The sequence below is a fragment of the Sinohyriopsis cumingii genome, chromosome 15, assembly GCF_028554795.1.
Source record: "Sinohyriopsis cumingii isolate HCF-2022 chromosome 15, ASM2855479v2, whole genome shotgun sequence".
Classification (NCBI taxonomy): Eukaryota; Metazoa; Mollusca; class Bivalvia; order Unionida; family Unionidae; genus Sinohyriopsis; species Sinohyriopsis cumingii.
Window position 1 is genome coordinate 77,612,221 of NC_142975.1, and position 25,291 is coordinate 77,637,511.

At 34.6% G+C, this 25,291-nt stretch overlaps 1 protein-coding gene across 3 annotated transcripts in view; it reads right to left on the bottom strand.

The window, feature by feature from the left end:
• LOC149782122 (uncharacterized) overlaps positions 1–25,291 on the bottom strand; it is a 132,309-nt gene that overhangs the window by 34,239 nt on the left and 72,779 nt on the right. For 2 of the 3 annotated variants that reach the window (XM_089933567.1, XM_089933566.1), the window contains exons 3-11: positions 24,910–25,086; positions 22,806–23,060; positions 21,597–21,772; positions 18,794–18,905; positions 17,758–17,846; positions 16,833–16,981; positions 14,200–14,325; positions 5,006–5,233; positions 3,104–3,237 (exon numbers count right to left, since the gene is read on the bottom strand). In XM_089933567.1, the coding sequence (XP_089789693.1) occupies positions 3,104–3,237; positions 5,006–5,233; positions 14,200–14,325; positions 16,833–16,981; positions 17,758–17,846; positions 18,794–18,905; positions 21,597–21,772; positions 22,806–23,060; positions 24,910–25,086 (1,446 nt within the window). The remainder of the gene's footprint in view (positions 1–3,103; positions 3,238–5,005; positions 5,234–14,199; positions 14,326–16,832; positions 16,982–17,757; positions 17,847–18,793; positions 18,906–21,596; positions 21,773–22,805; positions 23,061–24,909; positions 25,087–25,291) is intronic. The other variant, XM_089933568.1, reaches the window with a different exon arrangement.

A 25,291-nucleotide genomic window follows, 5' to 3' on the forward strand; every position in this document is an offset into this window, starting at 1 on the left:
GTGTGACAGTTTATAGTGATGTCCAGCACTGGGGCATCATGCCGTAGTCATGTAGCATGATGTCCCACCCAGTCACATTATCCTGACACCAGGCTGACCAGTCCTAACACTAACCTCTTAATGCTGAGCGCCTAGGGAGGCAGCTGTTAGTACCATTTTTGTAAGTCTTTGGTATGACTTAACCGGGGATCGAACCCATGACCTCCCGCATCCGAGGCGGACGCTCTAACCACTAGGCTACAGGAGAGGTCCAAACCTAAACCATGATGTGACAGACTGATGGATGGGAGGATGAGTATAACATTATATGCCCCTTACTGGTGGGGCATAAACATAGCAATTTGTTAACTATCTATAGTTTATGCTGATAATAAAGCATTCTTCATTTACTTGTGAAAGAATCTTCTCAACTTTTACAACTTCCACAATTAAAGCGCTAAGGAAACTAAAGACCAAAAGTTCAAGCACACTCTCACCAACTTTCAAAAAGAGAGTAAATAGAACAGATTACATTGATACTGTAATGGAAATCCTGGCAAAGATGGTTTGTAGTATTGCTTTATGGCATGTCAGCACAACAGTGACTACTTGATGCTACTTAAAGGTGGATGCTTGAAAAAGGTAAAAATGAATTCAACGCAAGATAAACACAGAAATTGTTCTGCTTTTCAATAATAAAACTTCCTGATCTCATGCTTCAAGTTTGAAATATATAAATGATGAGAAGATTAACTCCCCTACATTTTTAACATTCTGAACTTTTGAGCAAAGATATATCCGTATAACAAACGGAAATTAAAATTTGCTCTTGGTAACAGATTATAATCGATCATCTGTAATGTGGAACTAATTATTGATTATTAAATTCTGACCAATCATTATCAAAGATTGCATATACAGAGATCAAATCCAAAATACAACACTGAAAGATGATACAAAAAAACCCCCAAATCTACAGATTTATTTGAATCCTTCCTACTACAGTAACTTGTCTCGAATTAGGTGATGTGAAAGTATGCGTGTACTATTTTATAAGCAAAATCCCAACTATATACATACATGCCAACCCTGGCAAGGAAAAAGTGTAATCCAAGTGGACAAAAAGAGTAATCCAAGCAGAAAAAGAGTAATTCACATATAACATGATAAAAATTCAATAAGCATATGTACAAAATGATTTATTTATGCCTCTGGACTTTTAACATCAATTACTGCTTCAAGTTTTCATTATGTTTTGCACACCAGCAGAGCACTAAGTGCTGGGTTACAAAGCCTGGATCTGAATTCAGTTTTATTTTTGTCAACAATACTGAACAATCTCTCACAGTCAGCTTTAGAATGGTATTGAACCAATATTCCTTTCATAACCTGACAAAGAGGAAATTTATATCTTACGGTTATTGGGTCTTTTAGCTGGGAAATAAGATAAAAAAGATCAACTCTGTCCACATGAAGTACATTGTCAGGTAGAGTGCCAACCCGATACTTCAAGAGTTCTCCTTCTAATTTATCAGCAGACTTTCCTGCAGCATGGTGCATCATACATCTTGATATGTACAATGATTAAGACTTTTTTTAAAATATAGAATGCAAATCCTTTATGTTGTTGTTGTTGTTGTTGTTGTTGTAGGGTTTAATGCCATTTTTCAGCACATGATAGGCTATACATGGCGGCTAGTATTAATGGTGGAGGAAGAACCCGGGAAAACCCCAGAAAGAACCACCAACCCATGAGAAGCTACTGGCAAGCTTTCTCACATATCCACATTAGCCGAATCCGAGACTTGAACCCACGCAGACAGAGGTGAGATGGCAGTGATCCGTAACAGAGAGCTTTATGAATTCCAGTCATCACTGATGCATTATCAGCTGAAAACACATACAGTTCTGACAACTTATGTTTATTCAAAGCATTATCAAGCAAATAAAAAATATTTTCTCCAGTGGAATCTAATATTAATTCTGGTAATGAAATAAATGCACTCTGGTTTTGCCCTTTTCGTTGTCAAAGTCTCTTACATAGACTGGGTACAACTTTTTGTCATAATCAATACGCCTGTCTGTTGCAAAACTAAACAGCCCAATTTTCATGGCTTCTGCAATTTTAAGTGAAGTATTTTCTGCTAATCACCTAACAATATTAGATGATTTTGTTCATGCACATGCATATTTTCTGCCATTTTGGAATCGGGAAACATTTGTTTGAACAAAGGACCAATGTATTCTTCTACCGCTAGGGGTAGTCCATGTTCTATTAAGAACTCGGTAGATAACACCTCTGCATTTATAAAATTCATGTCCACAATTAAGTTCTGCTGTAAAAAAGAAGTTACCTTAGTACTGGAGTTAGTAAAATGAGCTAATTCAAGGTTTCTTTGTTTTACCACCATGATCAATATTAAAATCCTTTCCACGTAGCCTGCAAGGGGCATGAAGCTGCCCTAGAATGGAACGCTGTATTGTGTAATTCATGTATTCATCTCTGAATTGGTTTTTCATCTTTTCCTAATCCATCTGTGAAATTATTTTTAAAATATTTTTGTTCTAACACTCGCATCGACTAGATGTCTGTCTTGACTTTTAGCGCCAAATATCTATAGACTGGTTCTGTACCAGATATTAATTAGAACAAAGAATATGCGAGCATAGATTAAAGTTAGAAAACCAGTCTGTTCTCTCCTCACTAAGCCATGCACCTGCTATAAATAGAAACAGGTCAAAAACAGAAATCAGCATGTTTCTTGGAAATAAGGTAACTGCTATAAATAGAACATAATACTGTTAGGAAAGTGCATGCCAGTCTACAGACAAGCATACACTTATGTCGCAGTTACATAGATGCCGTCTTTTCTAGAACATGGTCTGTGGGATTAATGGGATATTAATAAAAATGAGAAAATGTAAAAGTTTGGTTCTAATGATCCCAAAATGAAGGGCACACCACCCCACACACATCATCTTATCAGTGAATTGGTGTCATACAAATGTAATGGTAAAAACTGTGAAAGCCTTCGGGATGATAAACCCTTTCAAATAATGACCACAGTGACCTGAAATTAAACCATAAAATGGATGTGGTTCAGAGGAAAACCTAATATCATACCCTTCCTCCCAGTAGTTCTCAACCTGCTGTTTGAAAATTCTGCGTGTATCAGGTCGATCTCCTTCTCGCAGCTGCCCACTTTCCTCCATCTTTACAAAGAATCTATCCTGGCAGTCACGGCTCGCAAAGTCAATCTGAAAACCAAAGAACAAAAGTGTAAAATGTATAATATTTATTTTTAAAAAGCCAATTGATCTTAAGATGGCTCTTCTCACTGACATGTGATTAACGGCCAAATATAAGAATGGCTGACAAAGAAATCTGGGTCATAAATATGCTTTTGTGCATATTCTTAGCAACACTGTTAACTGCATACAGTATGAAAACAACTTTTGTGTATATTCTTAGCAATGCTGTTAACTGCATACAGTATGAAAACAAGTTTTGTGTATATTCTTACCAACACTTAACTGCATACAGTATGAAAACAAGTTGTGTGTATATTCTTACCAATGCTGGTAACTGCATCCAGTATGAAAACAACTTTTGTGTATATTCTTACCAATGCTGTTAACTGCATACAGGTTAAAAACAAGTTTTGTGTATATTCTTACCAACACTGTTAAATGCATACAGTATGAAAACAACTTTTGTGTATATTCTTACCAACGCTATTAACTGCATACAGTATGAAAACAACTTTGTGTATTCTTACCAATGCTGTTAACTGCGTACAGTATGAAAACAACTTTTGTGCATATTCTTAGCAACACTGTTAACTGCATACAGTATGAAAACAACTTTTGTGTATATTCTTACCAACACTGTTAACTGCATACAGTATGAAAACAACTTTTTGTATATTCTTACCAATGCTGTTAACTGCGTACAGTATGAAAACTTTTGTGTATATTCTTACCAACGCTGTTAACTGCGTACAATATGAAAAGAACTTTTGTGTATATTCTTACCAACGCTGTTAACTGCATACTGTCTGAAAACAACTGTTGTGTATTTTCTTACCAATGCTGTTAACTGCATACAATATGAAAACAACTTTTGTGTATATTCTTACCAAGGCTGTTAACTGCATACAATATGTACAGTATGAAAACAACTGTTGTGTATATTCTTACCAATGCTGTTAACGGCATACAGTATGAAAACAACTGTTCAAGGTCTCTCTTGTTTTTGTATCTCCACCTGTATCTGATGATGCATCAGCATATTTTGTCCTATTTATATTGCAAGACCTGTCAGTTCAAGTGACCCTGACCTTGCACTTCATGACCTCAGAATCAATGGGGAGATTCTCCTAACGAAGTGTAGTCTATTGCTAAATTTTGATGAAAATGAAGCGAAGAAAACTTCGCTTATCAAGCAGGAAATAAAAACCCAAAAATTAATAGCCATCTGCTTCTATCAATGGTTAAGACACGTACAAGATTTGAGACAGAAAAAAAACAGAAAACTGAAACTTGAACAAGGCAAAGAAAATATTAAAATGTGAAAGTGATCAAATTTCTCCCCCACCACACACGCATACAACAAGGAAGCAAAACTGAATTTTCATACTGATTCTTAAGGCTTGACACACAAAGATATCAGATTGCAATTATTATTTACACAACAGCTAGATCAAAGTGCAGTATATTTAAAAACCTTTTTCACCACAACCAGACATCTAACAAACATCTGTGTTGATGTACTTACTGTTCCTATATGTGATTTTGAAAAAGTTCAGCATAAATCTTCAACACTGCTTAGAACCACAAAACCAACACCACCACATGAATGATAAGTACGTCTGAACATGCAGTTGCAACACAAAAAGCAGCTAGCTATTATATTTTTAAAAAATGGCTATTGTATCTATGCAACTGAAATTTTCATTTCTGATAATTAGCATATATATAATTATATATAAATCTGACATAATTGTGAAAAGTGATTCAGACTTACATGGATTTTCTTCCCATTCCAAATCCTGTTTCTCATTTCAGGCAAGGCGAATTGGGCATTTTCCATGCTATCAAAGAAGACCAGTCCCTGCCCTTTTAGCCGATCCACGACTGCATGGGAGACACCACCAAAGCGACTGAACTGTCGACACAAGAAGTTGTCCGTCACCGTCTCAGCAAGATTATCCATCCAGATGCAGCCTGTAGGCATACTTTTTCCAAAGCCCAGCTATAATAGTAAAAAAATTATTAAATTTTAAACTTTTAAATATGCATACACATGTTGACCAAGTTGTTTTCTGATTAAATGGGACTAATAATTATAGAGACAAAAGAAAAATCAAAAATGGTCAATCAAGGCACTAATCATTATTCATACTCCACTAAACCACTGCGAGAGTGAGGACTAATTAATGTGCAACAGCCGTAAAAAAAAAAAAAAAACCTCCTGCAAGAAATCATGATTACTATAATAAAGGATGAAACATCATCTCCCTTGACTAACGTATGACATGTTACATCAAGACTTAAAATGTGTTTTTTAACAAACACTAAAAAGAATGTAACATCTGTCTATGAAAAACCATATTTAGAAATTCTACAACTACACAGGACTTAGAACTAGATGGAAAACATATAGGATTGGAGAACTACATTCATTTCCAAGAAATATTTCTGGTCTCTGAGTTTACGTTGACAAACCACCTTGTTCCTGACTAGAGTTTAAACACAAATTAACTGTCTTAATAAAATTATTTATCCTAGAAAGTGATCCTGCTTTCATAAAATGTCTAAACTTTGAGTACATCCTTGTCCCAGTACAAGGACAGATTAACATACAAGTTCTAATGTTGCAACAAATTTAGACCAGCTGGACTGGTTTAATGCCATGCTCCTGTTGAAGTTGACAAATACTGCAAACTTAATTACTTGTGGGTCTCAATTTTCATGGTTTAGCAAAGTAAGACATTTTCATTAGTTTTTTTAAATTCTTGGATTGTGGAAGAGCATTCTGTAATTTTCTCTGACAAGTCTTAGAATCTGTAAAAGGTCCTGTAATTTCCACATACTTGTCTTAAAATTTGTGACTTGAAGCAGCCAGATAATCCATGAAAACTGGAACACAGGAATAATAGTGAATTCCCAATAATCTGATCTACAACTTTATGTTTAATGCATACTTGAACTGAACATTTTAAGAACATTAAAATGGTAATGCACCCAAAACATTCACAATTCAATTATGACAATAACAGTTGTTGTTGTTGTTGTTGGGTTTAACGCCATTTTTCAGCACATGATACATGGCGGCCAGTATTAATGGTGGAGGAAGAACCCGGAAAAAACCTGGAAAGAACCACCAACCCACGAGAAGCTACTGGAGGCTTTCTCACATACCCACATTGGCTGAATCCAAGACTCGAACCCACGCAGACAGAGGTGAGATGGCAGTGATCCGTAACAGAGAGCGCTTTAGACCACTCAGCCACTCATGGCCCCCGGCAATAACAGTAAATTACATCTAACCATAATTACTGTGGATTTTTATTAATTCAGTATACTAGCATATACAGGATATTCATAATAGTTTACTTAATCTGCTATTGCCAATATCCAAAGTGTAGACCTGCATTTTTTGTAATAAGAATAAACCTTCATTAATTTTATTGCCTTTCTGAATTTGCAAATATTTTAAGCTTCTTTCCTACACAGAAAGAAAAAAAAAAAACCATATCAGCATACATTTTATATAACCCACAATCCCACCCTCCTTTCCCAAGATAATGGTCAAATACTGTAAACTTTTTTACATGACATATGTACTTGGCATACAAGTCAAATTTAAAACTACAAAGATCCCAACATTCCTTAGCATAATGTGCCTGCAGATCAGGGTCTATGTTAATTGTTAAACTGATTACTCCTATCAAACTGCACAAACCCTAATCTGCCAGCAAACCATGGCAGATCTGGGTCTTTGCAGTTAGCAGTCAGACTCGTCGAGTACATATGGGAGGGAGGGTATGTCACATCTTAGTATTAATGAAGAAAATACACTACATTACCAGCACAAATGCTTGAGGCATGCATAACTCTAAAGTTCATATTTTTTTCTAAATAATGTATTTAGGAAACGTCACAATATTGCTGTCAATGCCATTATGACATATTATGGCTCATAATACAAGACAACTCAACATTAGGAAGTATTGTCACAAAAACAGCATGTAAACCACATCCTATTTATACCAGTTGTCATTCTTTCAGCATCTTCACAAGTCAAGGGTTGTCAATCCACTTGTTCTACATCAACCCCTTGGTTGATTGATTTCATTTCCTATATAGAGGGACTATTTTATCCTCATGAGGGCACTTGTTCAAATACTGTTTCAGCTAGTTAAACACACCATGGGTTGATGTTGAACAAAATAAATTTGATTACCTTTGGCTAGCAGATGTTCTTTCGGATGCCTGCCTCTTTTTCAAAGCATGAAATCAATACTACTTTTGACCTAGCTGGGGTAGAAAGCGATTCACACTGACACATGCAAGGAAATTATGATGCAAATACAAGGAAATGAAGATTTTAATCTTGTCCTGTCCCATGTGTATTATGCAGATTTGTGTATTATGCAGACTTGTTTACATATCAATTTGGATGATTGTTGACACTTTAACACAGTATTGACTACATCAAGCAGGGGAAATGAGAGCCAAGTGCTTTTTCCTATAATGATCTGACAAAATCAGTCAAATATGCTGTTAACAGTAGACCTAATACGTACATTCTGAATAATGGGATCAATGTATTCTGACAGGAGATCAAAATACCACCCTGATTCTGTCGGTGTATGTCTGTTCATCAGCTTGTCTTTTGATGAGACATACACAGAACAAAGAACTATCCCTCTATTGGACCATTAGTCAATCCATATATTTATTCATCCATCAATGCTACCAGGCATCTATTTATCTATCCAAGCATTTGTTCATCCATGTGTCTCTTCATCAAAGATTCATACATATTCTACCCTTTTTTTTCTTTCCTTCATTCACCCATCCCTCTCTGCAACAAAGAAGTCAAGATGGCTGCTGTGGAAAGCATACTGGATGTAAGATTAGTTCCATTTTCATTTAAAAGCATTAAAAGACATTATAAGAAGTCTTTAAGTGAAAAACCCATACTGATATGACCATCCATTCAGAAGGAGTGGCAATAACAAGATTTTCAAGATGGCCACAATGCCAGCCATATTGCATGTCCGAGTAGCACCGTTCTTATTTAGGACCAACTAACCCATGCAATAAATGTGTCTAGTTTTATGACAATTCTCCAAGCAATGTAGGAGTAGCCATAACAAATTTGTATTCAATTATGGCTGGATAACAGATGCTACACAATGTCCAACAGGTCATCCCGTAAGTTCTTCTGGTCTATGACCAGAAAAGCTATTAAAAAACCCTCCAGAATTCATGTACCAAATGTTTTGTTTTATTTACCAAAATAACTCAATCAATATAGCTATGAAGTTATCTGCACCAAAGCATTTAATCATATATTATTTTTAAAACTTTATATATCATGTTCATAAGAGGAAAGTATTTCAACATTAATCCATACCTGAACTTGTTGGACCTATGCACAGTCTAAGTGACCAAGTTATAAGCCATTCTTTCTTTTCACACCAGAATTTACAAAACTGTGATCTTATTCCCTTCATTATCCAGAACTTGAGTCCTCAATGCAGAATATTTCTCTTGAATAGTTCAAGCCATTATTACAAGTCATGTATAAATACATCATCCAAATGTTCAAAGTGAAGATTCCCTAGAATACATGTTAACATCAGGATGTGCAAGTGTGCTTACAACATTATAAACCTTAAAACTGACTATATCTATCCTAGATGTGAACCAAATGTGTGTACATCCTTATAAAGAGATACAGGAGTGCCTCTAGCCTTGAGGAGTGTACACCATTCCATTTAAATGACACACATAACAAGTGGGAATCAATTTTTACCTGTCAATGTGACCTACAGCACTCAAGGTATCAAGAATAAACCAATGAAAATAGCACAACTATCCCCACCCTAAAGCATGAAAAGACTACCTGTTGATTTCAACAAGTAATTTAAAAAGTTACAAATTAATCAACAGCTATGCATATGGCAACTTTTTCCTTGCCATCATTGTTACACTGTATGTTAAGCAGATATCTGGTTAATTTCAAGAACAGCCTTCATGGAAGTTGAAGTGTACACTGCATATGCCCACCCCCCGAATCTAAAATGTATGCCAAAAGGAAATGTCAATCCCTTCAATAGTAGCATGTGATATCGAGAGTTTCACTATCAATGTCAATCCCTTCAATAGTAGCAGTGATATCAAGAGTTTCACTATCAATGTCAATCCCTTCAATAGTAGCAGTGATATCAAGAGTTTCACTATCAATGTCAATCCCTTCAATAGTAGCAGTGATATCGAGAGTTTCACTATCAATGTCAATCCCTTCAATAGTAACAGTGATATCAAGAGTTTCACTATCAATGTCAATCCCTTCAATAGTAGCAGTGATATCAAGAGTTTCACTATCAATGTCATGACTGCCACATTGGGGATCATAGTGGCACAATTTTGTATCAGGACCAACTAGCTATCACTTGAAATATTTAATGAAAAACCATATCCATATGACCTTCTGTTAAGAGAGTGGTAACAATATTTTCATGATGGCTACCATCGTTGCTATAGCGGCAGTCTGATCAGCACCATTTGTGTGTGTGTGTGCACGCGTGTGTGATGGCACAGCACAATTTTAGCTATACAGTGAAGACTAAGTTTAGGCATACCAACAAAGGTAAGGCAAAAAAGGGTAAATAAAGTAAACTACTAAGTCACATTTGTTCCATCAACTAGTCTCTTTTCAAGAATCCAAGACCTTCTCAGTCAGAACACCACCTCAGAAGGAAAAAAAAAAAACTGGCTCCATTAGTTTCCTCTTCTAACATAAAGGAGGGCGTAAAAATGTGGAATTGATCCACTGCACAAGTTGCCATATAGTGAATACCCCATGTTGCATAGCCACCTATAGCAGTGTCAGATTCCCAACCTACCTATAGTGGTGTTAGATTCACATTGTTTTCATTCAAGTTAAACTAGACAGATAAAGATGTCTTTAGGATTTTTTTAAATATTGTGTTGCTGCAAAGATCTGTTCTGAAGTAGCAATGACAACACTTTTGGAATATCAGTGCAGCAAAAAATTTCACTAAGGCTCTGGAATGATCATGTGTCTAGTTTTATGGTAATCCATGCAGTAGATAAGGAGTGGCAATAACACACTTGTACAGACAGACATATGCACACTTGCCAGGCAACAGGCCATCACATAAGTTCTTCTGATCTTTGGTCAGAAGAGCTCACACTACCAGGCATTTCTTTAAATCTATACCACTTTTCAATAATGAAAATGCAAATTCCAGGTTCTATGGGTACACTTTACTGATTTCAATAACTTTTGTCTGATTTTATTATAAATTCATTGGTCAAAATGCTCATCTTTCAATTCCTTTTCTCAGTTCAACATGCCAGTCATCCATTTCCTCAATTTATTGCTAATGTATGATATGCTAATGCAAGATGTCATTATAGCTACTTACTTTCAATTTAAGTGTCTCATACAATTTGACAACCCATTATACCCCTAACTTTATCTTTCAATATGAGCATGTACCATATATAGTCTCTTTTAAAAACAACAGAGATTCTGTTCTTTCAACAAATTATACTCAATGAGTATCTATGGTCAACTAGTATCTGCTCCTCCCTGGGGACAAGGGGGGTGTATCACTCATAGATTTTGGATAGTGGTGTATATTATGGACTGTGGACATTGGTGTATATCACTCATGGACTGTGGACAGTGGGGTATATCCTCATGGACTGAGAAAAACTGTCAAGGGTGTTTGGTTTTGATTGTCAAGAATGGTTTTGACTGTCAGGGGTGCTTGGTTTTGACTGTCAAGGGTGCTTGGTTTTGACTGTCAAGGATGGTTTTGACTGTCAAGGGTGCTTGGTTTTGACTGTCAAGGATGGTTTTGACTGTCGAGAGTGCTTGGTTTTGACTATGCATAATGTGACTAAGGCTTCATTTTAAGAGCTTCTAATTCATGTATTGTCAATTTTAAACCTTCAATCCGCTGACCTGCAACATTCAAGCAACTACTGCTTATGGCTGAAGCCACAAAATATGGTAAAATTGAGTTTGGTTTGGTGTTCTACTGCAAAGCAACACAAGTAGGTCGCTTAGAGATGAGGCAAAATTGGTGTAAAGTGCCTTGCCAAAAGACACACCATGGCACTATGCCTGCCTAGGCTGATCTGACGAAGCATTCAAAACTGCACCCTTTTGGTCGTCTCAATTCCAGCATGCTAATTCCTGTAACAACAATGGCTTAACTAAGCAGCTTAAGGAGCTCAAAACTAATTTATCTTGTAAATTATGGTCAGTTATGTTGACTCGGACCAACTTCCACAATCTGATTTTTATAACATGTCTGGATTATTTTTTCCTGAAAATTACCTTGTTCACTTAATGATCTACACACAGAGCCTAGAGAACAGAAATTAAAATCCCGATTTTTTTTTTTTATCAAACATGTAACTTTGCATGCATAAAGATTTATCAAAGCAAAAGACAGGTGAATGAACATGTATAGCTACCAATACAAGTTTTAAATCTCTCACAATATTTGATCAAATAAATTTGTTTGCTTACTGTACAGAAATGTAATGGTGCCACCATGCTGAGTAAATATTGTGCACAAGTTAGTTTATTCCATTGCTGTAATATCATATAAGGAAAACGTAAAGGGAAAAATCCAGCTTTCAAACTTGTTTTTAAATTTAATAAGTTTTTGCTAAAATAAAAATCAAGATGTAAACCCGTATTTAATTATCACATAACCATGCCACACTGACTCTATCCTTCAACTATAACATGAACTCAATTTCTCTTCAACTTAATTTTACACACATATTAAATATTTTGTGCATAAGAGACTCAATATCAATGAAAGTGTTAAACTGCTTCACCTTCACATTATTTATACAAAATCTGGTGAGAATTACTCACTTTCATCAATCAAAATCCTGTCAATGTCGGTGACATAGAAAATGAAAAAAGAAATATAGACAGGATAGTTAAGTTCATTCATACACAACATTTTGTTTAATTAACTGGTGTGAGAAAACTTACGACAAATAATGATGAAGTGCAACTCACAAACCTATAAATAAACTGATCAATGACAAAACATGTCATTTTATGTCTAAATTTGTTTCGTCACATGTCCTTCACAGCAGATGACAAGACTTTTTAATCACCATAGGCATTATATCAACAGGTGAAATTCATGGATAAAAGTTGCTCATTCTTTCCCTGTGTTTGTTAATAAAATACAGAACTTGTACCTGATAATTTGTATCTGAAAATGAAGCATGCTTGGTTGTGATTCCAGTATGTGATTGTGATTCCACCCCCACCCCCCAAACACACATGACTATCAAAATTTAAAACAAATATCAACACAGATATAACCATGAAATTAAGGTCAGATTTCTCCTAGACTGATGGTCTGTGAAATGGTATTGTGGTTTTACAGATGAAATAAATAAAAGGATCTTTGTGCATATTATACCTCAGCCTGGATTTTCCCCTTAGCACTGTGATCATTAAGAAATCAAGTCATCAAAAGATGAATTTTACCAATCACACCCCTTACATTTCTTGCACATTTTACTGCAATCAATCATGAGAACCCATTACCTAATTTATTATATAACAAGAAGAAATGGAATTCAAAATAATGTTCTGAACAAAGTTGAGTCGTATTCAAGATTTCCTTACCAATGCAAGTTCCCTACACCCCAACAGAACTCATTTAACAGAAACCCCACAATCATACCAAAAAAGTAATATGAAACTGCATAAACTCCCAACTGGCACTGTACCTGCTCCTTAACCAGGGACTATTTTCTGTCATTTTCTTGATTCATTTTGGACTGAATAGATGGAATTTGGAAATTGGAATGTCAAAATGTTGTCAATGGCTCTATATTTGTGGAACAATGTGACTAAATTTGAACTGAAATTTTTCTCTACATTTTGGAATAATCAGACATGATAATAATTCATGCTGAAACTGATACATGATTGACATATACATACAAGTCATGTATATAGTCCAAAACCTGGAAAATCAATTACACTCCACCCTCCCAGTTAGTTCTCTCTCTCTCTCTCTCTCCTGGTAATCTGCAAGTATATATATTTGCACCAAAGTAAATTCCTCAAATAAAATTGATGAACTCCATTATTTACTTGTATCACAAACTATTTAATAATGAATTATCCACTTTATCCATTACTTTTTGTATTGGACACCAAATAATTTGTAGCTTTTATTTTTGTGGTGTGCAAAGTAAACTGCTTATGAATCACTGACTGGAGGACTTTATCTTACTTATAAATTTGCATTTTCTCTGTCGCTTGCTTACTCCCTTTCCCTCTTTATTTGTTAATCCTAAAAGGAAATCATCATTAACATGAACACTATCGTTACTTTAGGATCGGAGACAAGATCATGTTATTACCACGTGTATGATCTTGTTTCACACTTGATGTCACCCACCATTCAGAACATTGATTTTAAATTGTGACACGATTCTCTGCAAAAAAATAAGCTGTCATGTTCTGGAATTTAATACATGCCAAAGTGTGTCCTCGGAAATTGTAATTTTTTAAGGTATTCACCACTGTTATGCAACAGCATTATTTTATGACCATCAAGTTGTGCTGCAAACATATGATTAATTTTTGCATTTAATATATATATATATATATATATATATATATATATATATATATATATATATATATATATATATATATATATATATATATATATATATATTTTTATATTTATATATATTTGCAAGCCATGTACAAACTGAATTTGATTCTACCCCCTAGTTTTCAAGCTAAAGACTGTCACACTGTTAATGAACTATATATGAAAGACTGACAAGTATAAAAACTGAACTACAACCAGACATCCAGTCAGCACTGGATCTGGCCTGTGTTGAGAAATACATTATTTTGCCAGCATGCCTATATTGATGAAGTCATACCTTAATTTTATTTCCATCCATGGTCTCGCCTTCCATTTCTCTCAGAGCCCTTACCACACTACGGATGTCTGTGTACTGGACAAAGGCATATGCTGACACTGCTCCTTGCCTCTTCACATCTATATCCTATAAATGAAGAGATGAACCAATGTTAAATTTTATACTTAAATAATGTTTTCTAGGAATACAACATGGATGATTTATGATATAACCACATTTCACTTCATTTGAGGTTGTAAATATGGAAATAGACAAATTATATTACTATAGTATCTCTAATTTTCATGGGGTAAAAATTTTCATGCATTTCATTGCTGCCCTTAATGATGAGTTTAAAGATCCAAGGAAAACTTAGCTACATGCAATAAACACCCCCCTCTTCATTTTCTTAATAGTTTCAATCCTAGAGATCAACAAAGCTATCTGGCAGATCAATGCTATTTCTGTAACATGGTAATAAAAATTAGTTTTTCAACCCTTTCAAAATATAAATTATAATGCATTTTATATTGTTTCAATTCACATATATCTATAAAGTATCTGGTACCTATAATTTTCACTCTCATAAATTGATGCATTTTGATATATACAAGGGAATGGAGAGAAATGAGAAGGAAAAAAAACGTATTCACACACATTGTAATACTGAAAATGAAGAAAATGATATGAAATAAACTAGAATATGAATATTACCGGTAAATTTAATATTTATCCAAGCATGTTTAATCCCAACATGATTACTGTGCAAATATTAGAATTACTGCTTGAAAAACTATTGCTAATAAAACATTATGTATATACACCAGTTACCTATGAAACACTATGTATATACAGTAATTACTAATGAAAGACAATGTATATTCACTAATTACTGATGAAACTATGTATATTCACTAATTACTGATGAAAGTATATACACTAATTACTGATGAAACTAGGTATATACACTAGTTACTGATGAAACACTATATACACTAATTACTGATGAAACTACGTATATACACTAATTACTAATGAAAGAATGTATATACACTAATTACTAATGAAAGAATGTATATACACTAATTACTGACGAAATACTATGTATATACACTAATTACTGATGAAACTATGTATATACACTTATTACTGATGAAACTATGTATATACACTAATTACTAATGAAAGACAATGTATATACACTAATTACTGATGAAATACTATGTATATACACGAATTACTAATGAAAGACAATGTACATACCCTAATTACTGATGAAATACTATATACAGTAATTTCTGATGAAACTATGTATATAAACTAATTACTAATGAAAGACAATGTATATACACTAATTACTGACAAAATACTATATACACTAATTACTGATGAAATTATGTATATACACTAATTACTGATGAAATACTATGTATATAAAGTAATTACTGATGAAACACTATATACACTAATTACTGATGAAATACTATATACACTAATTACTGATGAAACACTATGTATATACACTAATTACTGATGAAATACTATGTATATACAGTAATTACTGATGAAACACTATGTATATACAGTAATTACTGATGAAACACTATGTATATACACTAATTACTGATGAAACACTATGTATATACACTAATTACTGATGAAACACCATATACACTAATTACTGATGAACACTGTATACACTAATTACTAATAAAATAGTAAGTATATACACTAATTACTAATGAAATAATATGTGTATATACACTAACTACTGATGAAACACTATGTGTATATACACTAATTACTGATGAAACACTATGTATATAAACTAATTACTACAGAATTCTGAAACTCAGTTTACTGATTTTTCTACAAAACCATGAATCATGATCACGGCAATCAATTTTGCTGAACATACACACGTGCTTAAATTACGGATTAACTTAGTGTTGTTGGCTGAGTCAGCTCCCTTTGATGTTCAGTGTAACTGGTTCATCTCAACAGTGTTTGATTTGTATTCATTCTGGGGACTGTACTGTTTCAAACACTGAGACATTAGTTGCTAGCATGGTTTTGTTATTTTTTTTTTATCTGGGGTATTTGCAAAGGTTAATACACAAAATTAAATACCAGCAAAATGGAAACTTCAATAGGATAATTGGAACTCATCTTCCTTATTTACCACATATTTAGTGTCATAATTATTTTCAAAACGGTTCCAAAATAAAAAATGAAAAACTTGAGTGCAACAGTGAAAGAACATATGTATCAGCAATGTGATCTAGTAACACTATGACTATATCCATCATGACAGCTATTGTAATCCAGATTATTGATTCAAATATTTCAAATTAGTCAGCCATATCTCTAAAACTTCTTCATGGATTTGAATACAATTCTGTTACATATTTCTGTTCACTTCATATCTTTATGCAATGCATACATAAGTTTAGACATTGTTTTCCTTTAAGAGAGCTTGCATCAACCTTAAACCAAAGAGTTTCAATGATTTTTTCATAATGTTCTGCGCAAGAACATTCCAAAATTGTTACTTCATACATATATTTAACACTCCTCTTGTAAAAAGCAGAAATAAGTAACTACAATGTAATCAGATCATGTACTAGCATTTACTGAATAGAGAACCAGCTTACCAGAATTTCACCAAATGTGTCAAATTTCTCTCTTAATTCCTGATTGGTAACATCCTTCTCCAGGTTTCCGATGAACAAAGTCCTGGTGGCTTTGGGATGATGCTCATCTAATTCTGCTTCAGGAGGCCGGAATTCAGCATCATCTACTTCTGTCATATGAAAACAAAGGAAAACAATTATCTCAAGAAACAATGCAAGCAAGGTCTGGCTATCACAAGAAAATTATAAAACTGAGCTGGATGCATGTGGTACACTGTAACGCAAATAGTTAATAATTTTCAATTCTTTACATAAGAAGACAGACACAAATGCAGAGAGAAAATTTTAACTTTATTTTTTTTGTGTGCATTTAATTTATAATGTAGTAACTCAAAATTTGTGAACATATTAAGGTTTGATGTCAATACATCTGACACTGTAGTGACCAAGGGGTAATCCATACTGAAACTGACCAGATCTCAACTGGAGTGTTCTTGTATCGAAGAATATGGTTTATCTCCCTCAGTGTAATACATAGATTTAAAAAAGACAAAAAACTATTCAAGTCTTGCCGCCACATAATTTCATTCTACTGATAAAGTACATGTCATGTAAAAAGAATAACCCAAGCTTTTATATCCTAGAATGTGATCAATGATCATTTTTCTCAGTCAGGAATAAACTGCAGGATCGTATCATTTGTATGGTATGTGGGTCAAGATATGTTTCTCATGAATTTAAATGACAAATCTGATCCTAAGTATCAAAGTTAGTTTAGTGAATTTTCTAAATTAACAAAGCACATACACCTTGCTAAAAATGTAAAAACTGGGAATTACTGTAACAGCTGATGTTCTCATATTTTCATAAATGTTAAATTTATATCATATATTAATGTGTGTGTGTGTGGATGCGCACACCACTAAAGTCAACCTAATATACCTACCTAAGCCTTCATGTTGTGCCACAATGATCTTCGTTCCGAAGAACGTCTTTTCTTGCGATGCTTCTAGTGCCTTGGCAGCATCTTCTGCCCTGTTACAATGAAATATCACAAAATCTTTACAAGAATTGTCATATACCTTGGTCCCTCGCAATAATACACCCTAGTATAACAGTCCCCAATTTAACATGAGTATAGTTTTGAAGGCTGTTGTATATTTTTATTAATACAACAGACTGTGCATGAAAAAAGGTATGGATAGCTCATTGTAAACGTATCTTTTGAGCTTGTTGCCTCTTTCTCCCTTGGGCCATTTCCTGTTGGTCCATAGTAAAAGGCTGTTGGCCTAGACCAAGGGTGGGCAAAGTATGGCATGTGAGCCAGATCAGGTCTGTGACCTTGTTTTTCTTAGTTAATTTACATAATAGTATGGTTATAAATATCACTTGAACAGCTCACATCCTGGAGGAAATTACCCAACCCATTCCAGGCATAGACCTACACTAACTCTAGACTTACAAAATGCTGCTCTGGCAAAATCACCAAATGGTGCTGTATAAGAAATGAATTTCATATTTAACAGGATTCAAATGGTCAATGAAGCCTGAAAATAGATTATATGCTATGCACAAATGAGCTCTCAACATTCTTTTTCATTAGACATACAAACCATTACAAAAATAAAACTAAACTCAATTCGTAACATTTATTTCATGTAAACGGTCTTGTAAGATCATCTCTTAAAGCTCGATGCAAAATTCAAAATCATTGCATTTGTTTTAAAATTTCAATGTGACATGACACCTCAAGTTAGAACCCTAAATAATATGTAAGTAGAATATTTTATATCAAATGATACTTAATGCTGAGGTTTTCAGAACTGTAAAAAATAAATTCATTAATTTTATATAATTTACTGAACAGAATGTTTCAACTAGAAAGCCACAATAACAAGGCAGTACAGTGTAAGATTCCTAAATCATGGGTTTCAGGTTCAATAACCACCCAAGTAAGCCTGGGTTAACATGTTTCAACTTACTTTTTGAAACTGACGATGGCATATCTGGAGTCTCCCACTCCAGTCACTTGAACAGCAGTGATTTTCCCATACTTTTTATATTCATGGAACAAGCCATCTCTGAGACTGGTGTCTAATTAAAACAAATGAAGAAAAAAAAATGTATAAAAAAAACATTTCAAATATAGGATACAGTCTAAATTAATAAATATCTGAAAGAGCTGATCATCACCATCAAGAAGATAAACGCTTCTTTTCTAATTGCTCCACTTCATTTAATGTCAAGATGATGGTTTCTTGCATGGCATCATGTACAATAATGGTTTCAACACTGATGGGTCAAGGATACATGCCTGAACTGGTCCATTTATGGTAAAGGATGGACTTATATATAAACAGTTTTATCATTAATGAGTAAAGTGTGTGTGATTTGGATTTTTAACACAGCTTTAACAATTTTTCAGTCTAATCGCTTTGATGTCTGCAGTGTGACAGTTTATAGTGATGTCAAACACTGGGACATCATGCCACAGACATGCAGCATCATGTCCCACCCAGTCACATTATCCTGACATCAGGCCGACCAGTCCTAAAACTAACCTCTTAATGCTGAGTGCCAAACTAGGCAGCTTTTAGTACCATTTTTATAAGCCTTTGGTATGACTCAGCTGGGGTTCGAACACGTGACCTCCCGCATCATAGGCGTATGCTCTAACCAACAGGCCACGAGACAGTGGTCTTCACTGATGGGTAAAGGATATAAACACATTAACTGGTCCATCATTGATGGGCACAAGATATATGCATTAATTGGTCCATCACTGACAGATGAAGGATATATGCACATAACTGGTCTGTCATTGATGGGTGAAGGATATATCCATTAACTGGTTTATCGCTGATAGATAAAGCTATATAATCAGGCCAGTTTCCAGCACAGGTGACTGACGTAATACATGCTATCATATTTAGCATAACATATTTTTACAATAGAAAGTCTGCAGAAAGCTGTCTTGCCTGCTCTGCCAAGGATTATTCCAGCCTGCCAGCAAAGTCAATGGAGTGTGAAAAGAACAGCAATGTGACCTCCTTTTACCAGCGATGAATAATACCCTCCAGGATGAACATATTCATACTGTTTTGACTCTATACAGAACAATATAAATGCTGAGCTAGGGGAAGAAATTTAACATGAATGCCTAGGTCAGCAACAATGACATTGCTGTCAACAACTAAAAAAAGTGACACCCATGTCTTGGCATTACACAGTTCCCACAAGATAAAAGTCTTATGTTCCTGACCATCAGAGCATGGGGTTCATCTGTACTTTCTACAATGAAGAATAAATATCATAATTTTTCTTAATGTTTATTACATATTTTTGATATCTTCGCAAAGTGACAAAAAAGGATTATTCACAAGTCATTTATTTTGCCCTCACGTTTTTTCCAAACTTCATAGAAGTCACATGGCATAGATCTATATAACAAAATTGCAATGACTAATTAGTCACATGGCAGAGATCTATATTTATAACAAAATTGTAATGACTAATTAGTGCTATTTTAGTCCTATTTACCTGACAGGTGTCTTAGCAATAATGTACCAGTATTTAACCCATATAGCCTGAGCCACCTTTCCAATGTCTGCTCTATTAACACAGCTAGTCTAACATTACCAGTGTTGCCATACCATCACAGCTATTCTAATATTTACAGTAACACAGCTAGTCTAACATTACCAGTGTTGCCATACCATCACAGCTAATCTAATATTAACAGTAACACAGCTAGTCTAACATTACCAGTGTTGCCATAACATCACAGCTAATCTAATATTAACAGTAACACAGCTAGTCTAACATTACCAGTGTTGCCATACCATCACAGCTAATCTGTTATTATTGTGGGGTTTTAACGCCATTTTTCAGCACACAATAGGCTATACATGGCTGCCAGTATTAATAGTGGAAGAACCCAGGAAAACCCCGGAAAGAACCACCAACCCACGAGAAGCTACTGGCAAGCTTTCTCACATACCCACATTGGCTGAATCTGAGACTCGAACTGGCACAGACAGAGGTGAGATGGCAGTGATCCGTAACAGAGAGCGCTTTAGACCACTCGGCCACTTGGGGCCCCTCACAGCTAATCTAATATTAATAGTAACACAGCTAGTCTAACATTACCAGTGTTACCATACTATCACAGCTAATCTAATATTAACAGTAACACAGCTAGTCTAACATTACCAGTGTTGCCATACAATCACAGCTAATCTATTATTATCAGTAACACAGCTAGTCTAACATTACCAGTGTTGCCATACCATCACAGCTAATCTAATATTAACAGTAACACAGCTAGTCTAACATTACCAGTGTTGCCATACAATCACAGCTAATCTAATATTAACAGTAACACAGCTAGTCTAACATTACCAGTGTTGCCATACCATCACAGCTAATCTAATATTAACAGTAACACAGCTAGTCTAACATTACCAGTGTTGCCATACAATCACAGCTAATCTAATATTAACAGTAACACAGCTAGTCTAACATTACCAGTGTTGCCATAACACAGCTAGACTAATATTACCATCTTGCCATACCAACATAGCTAGTCTAATATTACCAGTGTTGCCATGAGATTAACACTCAATACACAATAATTAAACATTGCAATTGAAATCAAAGGTAAACTTTAAAAAAAAAACTTATTTTAATAAATTACACACAAAACTGAATACTGTTAACTGACACCAGTGATGCCATATCTCTGTGTCACTGCCTGCTAATACAATGAAGAAAACTGATGTGTACCACTTGATCGCATTGGCAGGTGTGTAATGTAGATCCCATGTGGCTCTCTCTCTCCAGATTCAGGGACCTCTTGACTAGAATTTTTGTCATCCTGGACTTCTGTGCGGGGCACAACTTTCTGGGCTGTGGAGGCGACTTTTTTCTTTACACTGCTACTACTCTGACTGCTATTGCTGCTAATGAAGAGAAAAAGTTAATTCAGTATGCCGACAAAAATTGGCACTAAACCACGAAGAAACGATACAGAATTGAATACCCTTATTCTCAGCGAATTTTTTGTTACTAAAAATATCAAAGGAACCTAAAAGTTTGATGTGATTTAATTTTGAATGACTTGCCATGGATCATTCAGTTATGACATTTTAGGGTGTAAATAAAATTGCTCACCTGGCATATGCATTATTAATAAGGCAGTTGCTATGTGGTACAAATTGGTGGTATTAAAATGTTTCTACTTTTGAGTACTTTTGGCTGGAATAGACTGAGCATATATATATATATATATATATATATATATATATATATATATATATATATATATATATATATATATATATACACACACACACACACACACACACACATCAAGAGTGGGCAAGAGAAGACACCCCTGTCTGATTCTGACAATGGTTCTGAACCAATCTCCTATGTTGCCGTTGATGAGAACTGCACTAATGGCCTTGTCCTACAGGTTCTCTATGGTACTGATTAGTTTTGTATTTATGTTGCATATCCATATTTTGGCCTGCAAGGCTGCAGGGACCCTACACTATAAATACACATTAGTAATCCACTATATGTATAAATGCAAACTGAACAGAACCAGATCTGCTGTCGCATAAAGCTCTGGCAGATCTGGGTCTGTGTGATTTGTCACGAATAACCAACAGAACAAGATAGACGCTGATCTGCCAGTGCATCATATGACTGCAGAACCTGTAAAAGAATATATATGCAATCTGATAGTGAGAAATGCTCTGATATGCTTGATATTTTGTGTTGTTATCATATGTAGTCTAATATTTTCAATCCCTGCCAAAAACATAAATAATTTAAGAACAAGTTGTGAAAATAAAAACCAATGCCAAGATAATCATATTCAGTTCTGAATGTCTCCCAATATATTCGTCCATAATCTGACATTAAAAAAATCGACAGAAAAATAGAAGATTCTACACTATATTTTTTACTATGTCCAAATGCAAGTACCTTCGTGATCGTGACCGAGATCCACTACTGCTAGAAGATGAAGAGCTTCGACTGCTTGATGAACTTGACTGGCTAGGAGAATGTTTTTTGCGACTGCTGTGTCGACTGCTAGCTTGTGATGTGGAGTGTGCAGGTGAGGCCGGAGCCTTTGGCCTTTCAAATGCTTCTTTTTCTGTGGAATGCTGTTCAAAGGATGCTGTTCTATGCTGACCCTCAGGGAAATGCCGTTGTTGTGCACCTTGCCAAGAATTGCTCCTAAAGAAATAAAATAATTCATCACCTTCTTTGTAAATATATACAAAGTTTTGTATAATTCATTTCTTGAGACTAATATTTTGTAAATCTGACCACGATACACAATGTCAATGACATGCTAATTAATGTCAATGACAGGCTAATGAATGTCAATGACATGCTAATGAATGTCAATGACAGGCTAATGAATGTCAATGACAGGCTAATGAATGACACTTCGCTGACAATATACGGTATGAACTCGCTTAAAATTCGAGTAATAATGCAAAATGCACAGACCCAGTTCTGCCATTGCATAATGTGCCAGCAGATCTGGGTCTGTGCAGTTTGTTAGGAGTAATCAGTAGAACAAAAAACAGACCCAAATCTGCATGCACATCATGCTTCTGTATATCAGGATCTTTGTTGTTTGCAGTTAGATTCAACTTACAAACATGCATGTTCTCTACCTGTTATATTGTGACTTTCTCCCTGTAGTTCCATTAAGAGTCTTGTCAATAAAATGTTGTGTACGATTATCGACAAATCTATTATTATGTTATATCATGGCAAACCAGCAATTATGAAACGTATAATAGGCAGAAATATCAAACTGCAGGTTTTAATGGTTATGATAATGATTTTCAAGAAAAAAATCTTAAATGTGCATAGACCAACTTTTTTTTAAAACTGGCTTTGGTTACATTGAAAAAATGGGGTAGGTGGTAGGTACAAACATTTTACCTTGGTTGCCTAGCTTGATTTACATGAAGTATGCATAATTCACATCCAGAATTTAACATCAGATCACAGATATGTTGCTTTCATTATTGACATTTTTTTGTCTGAATTTTTTCCATATTTTTGGCAGGATGGTCAGATTACCAGAGCTAAACATTTTTTTATTGATCTTAGCATAAACATGAAGATGCCCAAATAAATGATTGTGCATACTTACCATGACATAATAAAATTATAAACTGTTTATTATCAATTTCTAATCTGGGAAAAAATTATTGTATAATTTAAATAATTTGGCATTTATTACTTTTATTATTTTCTTATGCTAGAATTTTACTTTTTTAAATGTAATATTTAGAATTTCAAGAAAAAATCCATTATTTTAATGTTAATATATATATTCAGTAAATATTAATACAGCTGCAAGTAACACTTACACAAATGTAACTAATAAGGAAAAGAAGTGTTCCAGCCATGAGGCTGGTTTTATTGTAAAGTCCTATATCTCTGAAAGGATGCAAACACCAGTAAAACTCCATTAATCAAGACAGTTTTGCTCCTATTCTTTCATATAGCTATATGAGGAATCCAATTAACCAACCAAATCAAAAATGTTCCCGGAAAATGCCAGGTAAATACCAGACCAACTACTTAAGGGAAGTCAGGACACACAAAGCTTAAAAATTATCAGATTTATCTATTGGACAAAATAAAGAACACTGCATGACAGCTAATATTTCATAAAATGTGAAGTCAGGACAAACAAGGCTTCAAAATGGTCAGATGATAAAATAACATACAATACTGCATGAGAAATTCCCACTCCTCCCTGTTGGATAAAATAACAAACAATACTGCATGAGAAGCTCCCACTCCTCCCTGTTGGATAAAATAACAAACACTGCATGAGAAGCTCCCACTCCTCCCTGTTGGATAAAATAACAAACAATACTGCATGAGAAGCTCCCACTCCTCCCTGTGATGATAGACCACCTAATCATACAATTACACAGTACATTATTTTACCACTTTGTCCCATTAAACAGATGTAAACTTTTTCATCATAAAATGTTGTGGATAACACTTTGAAAGAGTAACTCACTGTATAACAAATCTGATACTAACTTACCGATCAAATTTATTAAAGTTTCCTCCGCCAACAACACTACTTCCTCTTGGTGTGCGATCCCGTGACCGGCCCCAGTTCTGAAATTGTCGATTTTCTTCCGGAAAGGTTGCCTGCGGGTATTGCCCATCAAACTGTGTTGGGCCATAGTATACATCAAAGCCATCTACCTCTTCCAATCTGAAAACAAATGAGTAAATTTTATACAAATGTATATTTAATTTTACCCCATTTTGAATAAATAAAAGAGAGAGGTGTAGCTTATCCATTCTTGCATTATAAAATCTCAGCAATTTCACATGCAAAACATTTCTGTAAAACCAAAGAGCTCTGATTAAGTTATTATATGCACTAAACAGCATTTACTGCTTGCATACTCCAAGAT